Here is a 14,691-nt window from a genome sequence, read left to right on the forward strand (position 1 = left end):
GATTCTGTGTCTCCCTCTCTCTCTGCCCCTCCCCCGTTCATGCTCTGTCTCTCTCTGTCCCAAAAATAAATAAATGTTGAAAAAAAAAATTAAAAAAAAAAAAAAGTAAACAAACATTTAAAAATTAAGAAAGAAAAATTGAAATTAATGCAAAATATCCATGGTGAACAAATACGCACGTTTTAAATAAAGACGGGGTCAGGATTGTCGCAGTTTCCTTTCGCCTCAGGGTCTGAGATCCCTCAGCAACCACCGGTCTCGGGTTTATTTAACATTGTGGTGTTTGTTCACCACGAATTTTTGGCTTTGACTATTTTAATGTTGCATTCGAATGTTATGTATCTTGATGACTGAGGCTTGTGGGGTGCCCCGGAGGCCTCACTCCCCTCCCCGAACCCTGGCGTTCCTTAGCGTCTTTGGGGCCCCTGAGTCCGCCTCCCCCAGGACCACAAGGCTGCACAGGCCAGAGATGGCCAGCCACACTCTTCTGGCTCAGGAGAAGCAAGGGCTCCCACAAACAGCAGCCCCCCACCGTGTTACTGCTCCCTGTGCACGCCTCCGCTCGGAGGTCCCCCCACCCCTCCTGGATCTGCCTCCTGGTTCCCTGGGACACGGACGGCTTGCCTCTCACGGCCCCCCCCCCTCCCCGGGCCCCCATCGCGCCCTCACTGTGGGGAAGGTCATGTTGATGACGTTGAAGCGGCTTTGCAGTCTGGGGGAGATGATGGTCCGTCCGCCCCCGGGAGGGCCCATGGCAGCCATCAGGAACATGTCCTGGAGAGCAGAGACCGGCAGGAAAGGGACAACACAGGGCACAGGAAGACGGAGGATGTCAGAGGAGCCGGATGAGGGCAGTAAGGGGAGAGGAGGGGGGCCAGGACAGCAGAAAGGGAACAGGGAAGGTGAAGGGAAGGAAGGGATTAGGGACAGTTTGTTTGGAACTATTAAAGTGACATATTTGTTTTAATTTCATTATAATCCACGTACCAAAAACAGAAAATGGAAGTAACTTAAAAAACGTTTGACTACGGGGCACCTGAGTGGCTCAGTCAGTTAAGCGTCTGACTTCGGCTCGGGTCACGATCTCACGGTTCGTGGGTTCGAGCCCCACGTCGGGCTCTGTGCTGACAGCTCAGAGCCCGGAGCCTGGCTCGGATTCTGGGTCTCCCTCTCTCTCTGCCCCTCCCCTGCTCACGTTCTGTCTCTCTCTGTCTCAAAAATAAACATGAAAAAAGATTTTTTAAAAAGTTTGACTATGTTTTCTAGACTTTGTTTTTTTTTTCCCCCCCTCTTTCTTCAGCGTGTATGTGTGTGTGCATGCGTGTTCTTTCCCAGAAACACTAGCTGTCAGGAGAGCTTCTGACCCTGAGTGCCAGACAGACGGACCCCCCCCCCCCCAGTGGGAGGGATGGAAGGGCTGCTGCCCATGGATTTGGAAAAAAGAGACAAGATGCTCAGAATCTTGTGGGTGCAGACTGCCTGGGGGTGCCCCGTAGGGGGACGTGGGGAGGCGGGACCCGAGTCAGGGACACCCTGGACGGCAGCAGGGGAGTCACGTGAGCGTGGGGAAGGCGTGGAGGTGGAGGACGGGACCCTTTGGCCACAAAGCACAGGGCAGAGTCACCGAGGAGAGTTCGCAACAGGGACTGATCATTGAGGAGCCGGGTGGAGAGGAATATAGGATCACAGGAGTCTCCCCATCTCCCGGATGCTTACTCGGATGTACTTGATGGTCTGCTTCGTGCGATCGTACCAGAAGCCGTAGTCAAGCCAGAGACGGATCAGCTCCAGGGGGGGCTGGGACCCAAACGCGTCCTTCGCCGGCATGTTTAGGTCATCCATAAAGGTGACCATGCTTTTGCCCCCAAGCGGCACATAGACCCCCTTGGTTCGCTTCTCCACCCTGCTCTCGATGATGCTCTGCACGTTATTGGACGTGGTCTGGTGGAAGGGGTACGGGGTGAGTGCTGGGGTCTCCCGGGAGAAACTCGGGGTTCGGGAGGGGCGTCGTCAGGCACTTGGATCCCGAGGGAGGGCGCGGAAGGCAGGGAGGGCCGGGGCCCCACGACGCACCTGTGCAGACATGTTGACGGTGAGCACAGACCACTGGCTGGAAGGCAAGGACTGCAGGACGCTCTGGGCGATGGACGTCTTTCCGGTCCCCACGGGACCCACCAGCAGGGTGGGATTCTGGTTGGCCACCAAGGCGCTCACCAGGTAGTTGTAGCGAACAGTGTCGACCGTGGGCACCATGATCTTGTAGAAGGGGGAACTAGGGAGGAAAGCGAACCCTGTCCAAGGGGCCTGGCCACCTCCTTTCAAACGCCCGCTTCCTCCCGCCTCCTGACGTTTATCTCCCTCAGACGTCGCCAGCCCTGCCTCCTGAGGGGCCCGGAGGCCGGGCATCCTGCTTCCGGCGTTCCAGAGCCGCCTCCTCTGGGAGCCAGCCCCCCTCCTCTGCAGCTCACATCTGCCTCGAGGCCCCGGCTCTCTGCCCACATCTCCCACCAACCACAGCCCCAAGCCCGACCCCCCACAGGCCCCGCTCTCACTTTGGGGGGTAACGCCACGTCTTAGGGAGCTTTTCCTCAAACGACGTCCAGCTTCGCATCTTGGGGTCCACAAAGTACTCGTACACCGTGTCCTAAGGAGGGAACACGTGTGAGGCCACCAAAGCCTTCTCCAGCTGTCCCCGGCCGGGCAGGAGTTTGCACAGCCCGCTGGGTGAGAGAAAGAGGGCCGGGTTGGCACGGCTGAAACTCAAGCAGAGCCTGGCATAGGGAACCTCGTGGGTGCTAGAAAAACAGGAAACGTCGGACGGCTGGGTCTGAGCGTCCTCGCCTTATTGGGAAAGGAGCCCTCAATCTCTCGGAGGTAACTGTCGATCTTCTCACGTCCCTCCTCGTCCACGGAGGCGCACACGGACCAGATCATGCTGAACACGAAGGTCAGCTCTACCATGGTCACGTAGTTTTCGCTGTCGGCTGGGTTCACCTGGATGGAACAGGAGAAGGGACTCGGTCTCCATCCGTAAGAAAAGGAGGGGGATCTATTGTGGCAAGTCGCAGCAAAAGCTTAGAGTTTTTTCCTCCCTTCCTGGTTTTATTTGGAGACACCGTGTGGTTGTAGGTATACCTAAACCTAAAGCGTTCAGATGGACCTGAAAGTTCTGGTAAGTCGGCAGCTGCCCTGACGCTCTTTGCTGCTGTGTCATAAAGGCACAGCAGTGGCGTGGCCACACCACGTCTGCCCTGAAGAAGTGCCCACAGGTGCCCTAGGACCCAGGGCCCGGGGCGTCATGGCAACTTGTCTGTAAATTGCAAAAAACGAGATGACCTAAATGTCCACCGGTAGAGGGATGAAAAAAGAAAATGCCATGCTCTACAGTGGAACAGCGTGCAAGGCTTAAAAGCAATAAAATCAATCTACGGATACTGATACAGAACTCAAACTCATATTGCTGTATGTGTACATGAGGTGTATAACATGATATGTTTTTTATTTTTTATTAAAAAAATTTTTTTTTACATTTATTTATTTTTGAGAGACAGAGCACAACTGGGGGAGGGGCAGAGAGAGAGAGGGAGACACAGAATCCGAAGCGCGGGCTCCAGGCTCCGAGCGGTCAGCCCAGAGCCCGACGCGGGGCTCGAACCCACGAACCGTGAGATCATGACCTGAGCTGAAGTCAGATGCTTAACCGACTGAGCCACCCAGGTGCCCCTGATATGTTTTTTAAATATCACATTTTCTACGACTGCCTACAGGCCTGTATGTCAATATGTATTGGAAAGGTCTGAAGTGATATGTGTACACATTCCACAGTAGTTACTCATCTAGAGGGGGTTGCAGACCAGGACTGTGAGGACAGAGATGATCAAAAACGTCTCTAGCTTAATATGAAAATTTTTATTTTTATTTATTTTTATTTATTTAAAAATTTTTTTAATGTTTATTTTTGAGAGAGATAGAGTATGAGCCGGGGGAGGGGCAGAGGGAGAGGGAGACACAGAATCGGAAACAGGCTCAGCTCAGAGCCTGATGTGGGGCTCAAACTCACGAGCTGTGAGATCACGACCTGAGCTGAAGTTGGACGCTCAACCAACTGAGCCACCCAGGCGTCCCAATTTTTATTTTTTATTTTTAAGGGGCACCTGGGTGGCTCAGTCGGTTAAGCGTCTAACTTCGGCTCAAGTCATGATCTCACGGTTTGTGAGCTCAAGCCCCGCGTCGGGCTCTGTGCTGACAGCTCAGAGCCTGGGGCCTGCTTCGGATTCTGTGTCTCCCTCTCTCTCTGCCCCTCCCCTGCTCGTGCTCTGTCTCTCTCTGTCTCAAAAATAAATAAAATGTTAAAAAAATTTTTTTTTAAGTTTATTTATCTTGGGGCACCTGGGTGGCTTAGTAGGTTAAGTGTCCGACTTTGGCTTAGGTCATGATCTCACCGTTCATGTGTTCGAGCCCCGCGTTGGGCTCTGTGCTGACAGTTCAGAGCCTGGAGCCTGCTTCAGGTTCTGTGTCTCTCTCTCTCTCCCTGCTCATGCTCTGTCTCTATCTCTCAAGAATAAATAAACATTAAAAAAAAGTCTCTTTATCTTGAGAGAGAGCACACATGAGTAGGGGAGGGGCAGAGAGAGAGAGGAAGAGAGAGAGAATCCCAGGCAGACTCTGAGCTACCCGTAGCAGAGCTTGGCGTGGGGTTCGAAACCACAAACCGCAAGATCATGACTTGAGCCGAGACCGAGAGTCAGATGCTTAACCGACTGAGCCACCCAGGCGTCCCTATATGAAAATTTTTAATTTTTAGAAAGTAAACCAGAGTTAACTATTCCTTGTGTAATTAAAAATCAAAATTTAAAATGTACCAAGTTCATAGCAGAAACAGCATGTTTATTTTTTTGTGTTTTTAAAAAAAGTTTTTTTTTAATGTTTATTTTTGAGAGAGAGAGAGAGCATGAGCAGGGGAGGGGCAAAGAGACAGGGAGACACAGAATCCAAAGCAGGCTCCGGGCTCCGAGCTGTCAGCACAGAGCCCAACGTGCGGCTTGAACCCAAGAAACACGAGATCACGGCCTGAGCCAAAGTCGGACGCTTAACAGACTGAGCCACCCAGGCGCCCCTTATGTTTTGTTTTGTTTTGTTTTGTTTTGTTTTGTTTTGTTTTGTTTTGCTTTGTTTAAGGAAGTCCTAGGCCCAGTGTGGGCCCCGAGTTCATGACTCCAAGATCAAGGGTCACATGCTCCACCGGCTGAGTCAGCCAGGCGCCCCGAGAGACAGCACGTTTAGACCCCTGGGGGCTCGTGGCAGGTACTGTTGCTGGAGCCGGGCGTGGGGCGCACACAGGGCTAACTCGGCACGGTTCACCCGGTCTCAAACGGGGTCCGTGGAAACCGCCTCAGGCCGTGCGTGAAAAGCTCTTGAGGATGGTTCTGAATGAAGACTCCGAGAATGACAGATAAGGGGACACAGAAGATGCTACCCCGTCCGGAATACCGAACACTCCTCAGTCCCAAGATGTGGGTGGGGAGCCATGCCGAAGCTCTGCCGTCCATCACAGTCGGTCCAGACTCCTTGGCCTATCCGTCCAGCTCATCCCAGCTCACGACGCGTCCCACCATCCCGCCCTCCAGGCCTCTGCACGCAACGCCGGGCCCCGCCACCTGGCCAGCCCTCCTCGGCGCCCGCGCGGCTGACACCGTATAATCGTCCTTCGTCCATCCATCACCTTGCCAGTCCCTCCACACAGGTTCGGTTTGTATCAACTGTGCCAGGAATGACATACCCTGCCAGAGGTCCTCACTGTTCTACGACCTCATGTCAAGGGTTTGGTTGTGTGGTGATGTCTTCAAAAATGATACAAACCACTTCTAGGCAGTGATTTAAGCTCAACAGACAGATATCCCACTTTGGTCCTTACTCCAGAATTCTGAACTGGACGACATTGCTCTTAAACGTCAATTAATGTGAAAATTTCCAAAGCCCCCTCATCAGATTAGGCTGGGAGCTCCTTCCCGCAGGAACAGCAGCCCAGGGCCTCCCGTAGACCAAAACTTAATATCTATTTTTTGAAAGGACGGAGAAATGAGGAACAAAACGAACTCTCCTCGGCTCCCCAACACGGGTAGGAAATTCCAGTGACGCTTCACTGTGTACCATCAGCCGTCAGAGGCCTGAGTCTGGCATTCGACCACGTGTGCACAGGCACACACAGCCACGCACGTGCGCGAGGTCAGTGAGGCCTCCTCCCCCTGGGGTCCCCGCTCCACTCAGGTCTGTGTACAAACCGCGTCTCAGACACCCCGTTCCCCGGAGTCAGCCCCGCAAGGTCACGAGCCCCCGGGCCCGGGCCCCGCTCCGCCGCCCCCACTCACCCCATTCTCTGGCGTGGCCAGGGCCGAGTACAGCTTGCAGAGGGAGATGATCCCACTGTATTCCGGGAGGGGCACCAGCTCGTTGCAATAATCCTTCTTGAAGGTCAGAATCTTGTCGATGAACTTCTCGAACATGCGCTCAAGGGGCTCGGCCTCAGCCTGGAGTCCACGAGAGAGGACTCTCGCTCTACGTCCCGCAGGCCGCACTGGTTACCCGCCCTCTCCTCACCCCAACCCTGCACACCTTCGGTCTCCTCTCCAGCCAGGACTGAACATACGGCTTCCAGCCCAGGTCAGCGTAGTCAGTGTAGACCATCCCACAGCGAGACACGGTGGCGGGAGAGGCCACGGCCAAGTTCTCCACCTCGAACAGCAGCGACACCTGAGGACACGCTGGGTCAGAGCTTCATCCTTTGGCCACCCCACCCCCATCAGGAGAAATCACTCGGGACTCGATGCCCCCAAGTGTCTCTGTCCGAGCGCCAAGCGGGGCAGGGTGATTGATGGCCTATGGCTTACAAATGACTTGCGTTTTAAAAGAATTTAGAGCTCGTTCAAGGTTAAGCTTATGGAAAACCTCTCCGTCTCTGTCTCTGTCTCTGTCTCTCTCTCTCTCTCGCTGGCTCGCTTGCATTGTGTGGGTGGGTGGGTGGAGAAGGGTGGGCTTCACAGCCGGTGAACACGTAACCCCGGGCAGTCGGCGAAGGCGGCACGGACTTCTTTCCCATCAGCTGTTCCCACCGTCCGTGGGAGACGGGTCTCCCTGAACCCAGGCAGCCTCCCCCTTCCTGGTCCCTCAGAGCTGCCCCTTCCCCCCCACCGAGCCCTGCCTCGTGCCCCGGGTCCCCAGCTCCGCAGGGCCGGCACCTGTTCGGGCATCGCGATACGCTCCCCATTGATGAGGGTCAGGACTTTGTTATCGTCCATGACAGAGTTCATGCTCTCGATCCACAGCGTGTCCACGGGGCCGTCGAAAAGGATCCACTTCTCATCGGGCTTCTCATCTTGGTAGGAGGAGGACGGTCAGGAAGCCAGGACTTTCTCCCCAGACCTCCCTTCCCACTCGTGTCCCCAGAGAGGCAGGCGCGAGCCCCCTTGTACTCAGCACGCCCCGCGCGGTCGTCTCCCAAACGTGAGACTTCCAGCCCCCCCCCCCCCCCCCCCCGCCCAACCCCTCGGGCGACTCCGGCACCTGCCGTCCCCACCCCGTGACCCTCTGGGCACCTGCACACGCCGCCCGCATGACACTGGACAAGATGCCGTCTGTCCACTCATTAGTGTTGAGGTCGTACTCCCCATACAGCTCCCCCAAGGACAAGGCCTTAGGGTTCAGGGGGAACTCCTGGAAGCGACACAGGAGGAGGTGTCGAGGTGCCGGCAGGCACCACCCCAAGACGTCGTCTTATTTCCACCCGCCCCCTTTATATCCAGGGCTCTGTGCCCGCCCTGCCTTCTCTCATCTCCCCCAGCCCTGCCCTCCTGGTCCACACCGCACCCCCCCCCCCGACGACCCCGTGCATTCCCGCCCCCGCCCTCCCTGGCCGTCCACCAGGGGCTTTGCTGTCCCAACTCCGCACCCGAACGATATTGAAGTTGGGGTCCCCGGCGCGGCACAGGGAGGACAGGGAGGACTGCAGGATCCGCCACGCGGCCGTCTTGCCGCTGCCTGTGCCGCCCACAATCATGGCCGAGTGGCGGGAGTTCTTGGTCTCGTACAGCTGGATCACCTTGGTGAGCGTGAACGGCGTGGCCTGCAGGCCCATATCGCGGGTCTCCTGCTCGATGGTCTCCCGCAGCTGAGAGAAGCCAAAAACGCAGGGAGAAAGGACGAGGCCTATAAGGGACTCTCACAGGGTCCCCAGTGCCTGGAGGCTCACGTTCAGACCGGCACTGGGTCACGTTCAGACCCCAGATATGGCACCGGGGCCCCCTGCACTCTGGCCGTGGACGGACCCAGTGTGGAGTGGAGGGACCGGGCTCCGGGCCAGCCTGCCTGGGGCCCCAGCTTCAGCTACGTGAACCCGAGAAAGTTGCCCCTCTGAGCCTCAGTTTCCTCACCTGTTAAACGGGAATAACGAGGACGCTTTCCTTGTAAGGTTGTTGCACTATCTCCCTACATTTACTCCCCCTCCTCGTCCCGGAAATGGTCTTTCTTGCCAGCTTAGCAATGCATCGACAAAGACGTCTTTCTATCGAGCATGGTCGTGGTTGCAGTAGAGAGGAGCACTCAGGGGATCTAAACTATCGTTCCAGGAGAAGGAGATCTCTGTACTTTCTAGAACCCTCCGGCCCACCCCTTCCATTCTATGGCTCCACGCATCAGCAGCTCCTGGCCGCCTCTCAGCACCCTGCCCCCTCACCTCCCTGTGAGGAGAGAAGTCGAGGCAGGGGGCACTGCTGGGCACAGAGCAAAGAGAAGGGCTCAGAGGGCTCCGTGAAGCGAGTCAGGAGGGGGGGGGGGGGGGGGCTGAAGCAAGAGAGCGGAGTGTCTGAGAGGTCCCGGAGATGAGGAAGCCCGGAGAGGTCAACCGTCCCACAGGAGGTCACGGCCAGCGGAGGGCAGAACAAAGACATTCGCTTCACACGGGAGGGTGGGGGAGGACCGGGGGACAGATACCTTGCCGTAGTCAATGACGGGCAGCTCCGTGCTGGGGAACAGATCTTGCACAATGGCGTTGAAGAGCGGCGCGTCGGCCGAGGTCAGCTTGGCAATGTTCATGTCTCGCATGGAGAGCAGCAAAACCTGGGCGGGAAAAGACGGAGCCTCGGGCCTGAGCGGCCAGGGCCTGGGTTCTCACCGGGCCCTTCCTCTCCAAAAGGGCGAGGCGCCGGGGCGAAGCTCAGGGGCAGGAACGATGCACGTTCAGCAGCACGACAGGTCACACGGGGGACAGAAGTCGGTGGGGGGGACGGGGGGCGGGGATCCCAACCGGGGACAGGACCTGGAAAGCTTCGGTGAGGGCGCACGGGCCCCGTGACGGAGGAGGTTGAGTCCCAGGGGCCGTGTCCCTGACCCACCTCTTCATCAGACAGGTCGGGCTGCAGACGGCGCTTCTTGCCGGCATAGCGCAGGAGGGAGGTGAGCGCGCGCAGGCCGAAGTCGTAATGGTCCTGTCTGGACAGCTGCTGCACGGCCAGCGAGTACAGCGTGTATACCTTCTTGGCCAGGATCTGGGGAGCCGAAACGGGGGGGAGCATCGAGCACCCCAGAAACCCTTCTCCTTCACGCGGGACGGTTACAGATACGGGAAGCCCGGCCCTGGGACCTGAGGCGGCCGGGATGCGCTCTGTGGACAATTCTAGCGGGAAGATCTCGGGACCGGTCCCAACGTGGGTTAGGGGCTTCACGGAGGGGAGACCTCTCCCCTCCCTCCTCTGAGCGCTCCCGCCCCCACATTCTACCGACGACAGCCTCCGTTCCTCGTAGGATAAGCTGACTGGGAGGCTGGGGCGCTCCTCCGTCCAGGGAATAGCCCGAGAAGGGAAGTAAGAGAATTCCGAAAGGACGTCATCGGCCTACCTTGCAGTTGCCGAAGCCCTCCCCGAAGAGAATGATCTCCGCGATGAGAGTAGAGTCCGGCACCACCATGGCGATCGGGCGGAACATGGATTTAAGGTTATCAGGCAGTTCTGTGCGCCCGGCGTAGCCTGGAAAAAAGCGCCATTTCTTAAGAGCCCAAACTACTCCCCACTCAGCCCCACCCTCCCCAACCCTGGCATGCCCCACAGTCTCCCCAACTCCGACCACATGCTCTCCCCGCCCCCCACCTCGGCCCTGGCCCTGCTCTCCTAACTGTGGCCCCTTCCCTCCTTTCCGCGTGGCCCTGTTTCAAACTCCAATCACGAGCTGACAATTTCCCATCTGTCCAAGCTCCGTGTGTGACTCACGACAGTCCTGATGGAAAATCACCGCTGTTTCTCAGACTCTTTCAGTGCCTAAACCCTTCCCTGTTTTCCCCGCGGAGCCTTCCCCCGGAGCTGTTCCCAGGGAACGAGGGTCTGCATGTTGGGAGAGATTCCCTATTTCTGGGAAAGGGATGGCAGGAAGGCCAGAACTCGGGGAGCTCGCCCACTGGGAGAAGACAGAGAAGCATCTCAGAGGACCAGGGACATACATACACACGCAAGCGGCCGTCAACCCATTTAGGGAGGACATAACATTGCCTCCCTTTCTCCCAGAAAGTCGTGTGTTTACCCTTGTCTCACACTGTGTTGTCTTTAGCCACGTCTCCCTTGGCTAAACACACCGGCCTGGAAGGGGGTGGGGGCAGACACCCAGTGCTCCCCCCCCCAGAGCCTCAGCGGCTCCATGGCCCACACCCCATACCGGGATTCATGGTGATGAAGATCCCACAGGACCACACCAGATTTATTTCAAAGCCTTCAAAGTAGAAGCGGAGGAGGCTGGCGGCCAGGGCCGACAGGATGGACAGGATCTGCTGGGCCACCACCGACAGCACCTCCACGTTGATTCGGTTAAACTCATCAAAGCAGCCCCAGGCGCCGGTCTGTGGGCGGGGGGTGGGGGCAGAGTTGCTGGGAGCGAGAGACGTACCCCCCCTCCGCACATGGGGAGACGCTAGAAACTAGCACGCCCTGCCCGGAACGCTCTGATAGGTGGAGCGGCCTCCAAAACGTGTGTGCTATTGGGGTGGGCTGGGGGCAGCGTAGCCCTGTTGTGGTTTCTGGCCACATTCCAGAACATTCCAGCAGACGGGACAGTGTCGGGGAGAGCCACAAAAGGTGTGGGTTGCAAAGGGACTGGGGCAGGGGATCTTGTGAGCGCCGAGTGCCTAGCCACGCCCCAGTTGACGTACATCACCTCACTTAACACTTACAGGATCTTTCCACTTTTCAAATAAGCAAGACTCAGCCCCGAGGGAAGCTGAGGGAGGTGCAGGGACATCCCCGACTGGAAGAGCCACCCGAGGCGAGAGGCGATACGGTGTCGTCAGCCACAAAGTAGTGAACCAGACCGGCTTTCAGTTCACTCTCTGGGGCTAAACGAGAACCCGGGGCCTCTGGGGCGGGGCGGCAGGGCACTGACCTGGGCCAGGCCCGAGTACATCCTGCCCATGGACTTATAGTCCAGGCCCTCGGAGCAGTTGACCACAATGACGTATGTGCCGAGGGCCTTGCCCAGATCCTTGACGGTCTCGGTTTTCCCCGTGCCCGCAGGACCTTTGGGGGAGCCCCCCCGATGCAGGTGCAGTGCCGTGGTCAGCGTCATGTAACACCTGAGGATGGAGGACAGGGCCTATCTGACTCCCGGGAGCCCGCCCTCAGCAGGTGCTGCCCCCGCCCCAGCCCCCTGGTGGCCGCCGCGCACAGCCGACCTGTCTGTCAGGGGGGTGATGACAAGCCGACCGGAGTTCCCCAAGTACTCGTAGCCATACTGGAACTGCGTGTTGGTCTGGCGGATCACACAGTCGTCGAGGTCCTGGGGAAACGGGGCAGAGGAAGAGAGAAGTGGGCTTGGAGCCGGACAGAGACAACGACCGAGGAGGTGGGGAGGCGGCGGTTAGGAGATTAGGGGTTCGGTTCAGAGTCTGGAGGGAAGGGTTTACGGCCCAGATGGAAAACAGGGGTGGGGGCTTCACGCCGCACGAACGCCCCGACCCACGGCAACGGCCGGCCGCAGCCTCTCAGGATCCCGGTCAAGCGAGGGCCCCATTGAGCACCGACTGTAGCGATGGTCAGTCCTGATTCGGGAGGCAACAGAGTTGAGCCGGCTGAGGGAACTGAGGCGGGACGGAGCGTTGGGGTGCCGGCGTGGCGGGGACCGTGGACTGAGCAGAAGCACCGGGCCCCCCGCACCTTCTCCCAGTAGAAGCGCAGCCGGCTGAGCCAGTCGAAGGAGCTGATGTCTGTGAGGCCGCTCTTACAAAGCTTCTCCAGCACATCCCGGGCATGAACTTCTATCGTCACCAGGGCCACGATCTTAAGCCGCGTGATTTTGGTCAAGTTCCCCCGGATGGCCTCTGAATACTTAGTCAGCACTGACACCTGTCGGGGGGTTAGGGGGCAGAGTGGGGGGGGGGGCAACTCAACCAAACCCCAACACGCCTCATCCCAGTCTCATACGACTTTCAGCTCCCGAAACGCCTGATCCCCAGCGTCCGCCAGACCTTCTTGGCTGGACTTCCGCCACCAAGCACCCTCGTTCTGACCTTGACCTCTGACTCCGGCGTTAACCCCTCCAACCCCCAGCAGGCCCACCCCATACTTGTAGGCCCCCCACCTGCTTCTTCTTCATGACCTTGAGGATCTTCTTGTCTCCCCGCTCCTTGGCCGTCAGCAAGCACTTGGTGACATCAGCCGTCCACTGGATCTGACTGGCAGTGATCACCATCTGGGGTGCACAGAGGCGGTGTCCACACCTCTGCCCCCCGCCCCCGGCCCCTTCCAGGACCCGGAGCTACTCCTGTCTCAATATCTGCCCCGAGGGACAGGCACGCGTCCAAGGGCAGGAGCTAAGGGGCCGGCGCGCAGGGAAGCCAGGCCCGAGCCCAGAACGGGGTGGGGGGAACAAGACACAAGGTTCTGCCTTTTTCTATCTGCTGCTCCCGTGCGGCTCCGTCTTTCTCGTCCCCCCACCTGCCCTGGCCCAGCTCACCTGGCCAGCCCACTCCTTCACCCACTTGTCCCTCTTGTTGAGAAACTTCTTGAGGGCCACACGGCAGTTCCGGAGAAGGTCCCGCAGGGTCACCCTCATGGTCCGCTCCACGTCGCCAAGCCAGGACTGGGGGAGGCGAGAGGGCAGAGTGGCTGGGCCTCGGGGCTGGGGACAAGCGTCCCAGAGGGCAGGGGCTCAGGAAACAGGACTCTGGGCCCGGGGGGGACAAGCAGGATCAGGCAGCCGCTGGCCGGGCCCCTGAGGGAAGCAGAGGTGAGGGGGGCGGCCTGTGTGATTTTCAGGTTCAGGGCAGAGGTTAGAGTTTTCAGGAGGCGGAGAGTGACTGATGTCCCTTCCCAGGGACGTTCCCTCCTCACGGAGCTGAGCGAACTCTCGGAGGGGAAAAGGAATCGGCCTGATGCTTCGACCCTCACCACAACTCACCTCCACGGGCCCTTCTAAGAGTACTGAGTGCAGGAAGTCCACATACTCGCCGTCACCTGAGAACATCCCCACAGCCTCCCATCTGCTGCTGGGGCCCCCAACCTGTGAAAACAGGAAGCGCTAACGGTCTGGCCTGCCCACTCCTGACATCCCCCTGGAAGGTACGTGGGCCCTTTGGGGGTGGTCTCTGCTCCTCTCCCCACCCCCCAAAATTACCAGTTCTGACAAGTCCTATCCCAGATGATCCAGAATCATGACTATCCCCCTCCTGTGTGGAGGGCACGGTCCCCTCCAAGGCCTTGACTACGGTGACATCGGCATCTGTCCCCTGCCCTCCACCCCATCCCGGCCAGCTCCCCCAACCTTCTGCATTCTCAGCAATTTGATGTTGTCAAAGCATTTTTTGAGGTGTGGCTGCACGGCCTCCGGGTTGCGGGACTGGCCCAGAATCTCCAGGAGGTCATCGTTGGACAGGAAGTAGAAGCGGGGGAAAATATGGCGCTTGGTCTCCAGATACATATCCAGAGACTTCTGAATGTCTTCCAGAATCGTGTTCATTTTGATCAGCGTGTCCAGGAGGCCTGGGGGAAGAGCAGTGAGTGACATTTGCTGGCCCTTCACCATCGCCCGGAGTAGAGTTGGGGCGTCCCCCCCGTATGCACTTTGCCATCGCTCGAACGTTGGGGGACATATTGCCATATAGCGCTCGAACGTTGGGGGACTTTCGGTTTCTGGAAGCCGAGAAGTGTCTCCGAATCACTCTATCACACTTATCCCATGCTCTTCGTTAATTCATTACCGGTGTTTATGACACACTATGATGCGTTCGTACGCCAAGCATTAGTTACACGGTGTATGTGATTCTGTGAACATCACGACGTCCCATCTCCCTACGGTCTTAGAACAACGGTCCGGTTCCTGCAAGGAATCTGGGGCTCTGAGGTCACCCCAAAAGCTTCTGAAAATTAGGAGACTGTTCTGCATGCACACAGTCCAGCATGTTAAATCGTGAGAGGTAAAGGTAGATCAGACGCACGCAGTGACAGAGGTCTGCGACCACCGGGATGCCAGTGTCCCTAGAGGCGTAGCGACAGGGGCGCTAGACCGAGGGACAGACGGCGGCCATCCAAACGGCTGCTCTTCCACTAATTAGCCTGTCGGTTCACCTCACTGAGCTTTTACCTCTTTGTCCATAAAACAATCACAACACCCACCTCAAAGAACAATTCAAGGCACTAAACAAAATGGATTCAAGGGGGCACC

The 14,691-nt window shown here is 57.8% G+C and overlaps 1 protein-coding gene across 1 annotated transcript in view; it reads right to left on the minus strand.

Annotated features, from left to right (window-relative positions):
- Nucleotides 1–14,691, minus strand: part of DNAH2 (dynein axonemal heavy chain 2) — a 101,596-nt gene that overhangs the window by 37,678 nt on the left and 49,227 nt on the right. Inside the window, exons 28-49 of the mRNA XM_040452939.1 lie at nt 13,792–14,009; nt 13,429–13,530; nt 12,985–13,110; nt 12,610–12,720; nt 12,186–12,374; nt 11,705–11,808; nt 11,416–11,605; nt 10,696–10,876; nt 9,889–10,016; nt 9,387–9,539; nt 8,986–9,111; nt 7,946–8,164; nt 7,593–7,710; nt 7,236–7,372; nt 6,613–6,750; nt 6,369–6,527; nt 2,842–2,994; nt 2,553–2,644; nt 2,074–2,272; nt 1,717–1,941; nt 670–774; nt 397–454 (exon numbers count right to left, since the gene is read on the minus strand). Of these exons, the coding sequence (XP_040308873.1) occupies nt 397–454; nt 670–774; nt 1,717–1,941; nt 2,074–2,272; nt 2,553–2,644; nt 2,842–2,994; nt 6,369–6,527; nt 6,613–6,750; nt 7,236–7,372; nt 7,593–7,710; nt 7,946–8,164; nt 8,986–9,111; nt 9,387–9,539; nt 9,889–10,016; nt 10,696–10,876; nt 11,416–11,605; nt 11,705–11,808; nt 12,186–12,374; nt 12,610–12,720; nt 12,985–13,110; nt 13,429–13,530; nt 13,792–14,009 (3,231 nt within the window). The remainder of the gene's footprint in view (nt 1–396; nt 455–669; nt 775–1,716; nt 1,942–2,073; nt 2,273–2,552; nt 2,645–2,841; nt 2,995–6,368; nt 6,528–6,612; nt 6,751–7,235; nt 7,373–7,592; nt 7,711–7,945; nt 8,165–8,985; nt 9,112–9,386; nt 9,540–9,888; nt 10,017–10,695; nt 10,877–11,415; nt 11,606–11,704; nt 11,809–12,185; nt 12,375–12,609; nt 12,721–12,984; nt 13,111–13,428; nt 13,531–13,791; nt 14,010–14,691) is intronic.

The sequence above is a fragment of the Herpailurus yagouaroundi genome, unplaced genomic scaffold (genome assembly GCF_014898765.1).
Source record: "Herpailurus yagouaroundi ecotype Mexico unplaced genomic scaffold, PumYag 208, whole genome shotgun sequence".
In the NCBI taxonomy this organism is placed as follows: domain Eukaryota; kingdom Metazoa; phylum Chordata; class Mammalia; order Carnivora; family Felidae; genus Herpailurus; species Herpailurus yagouaroundi.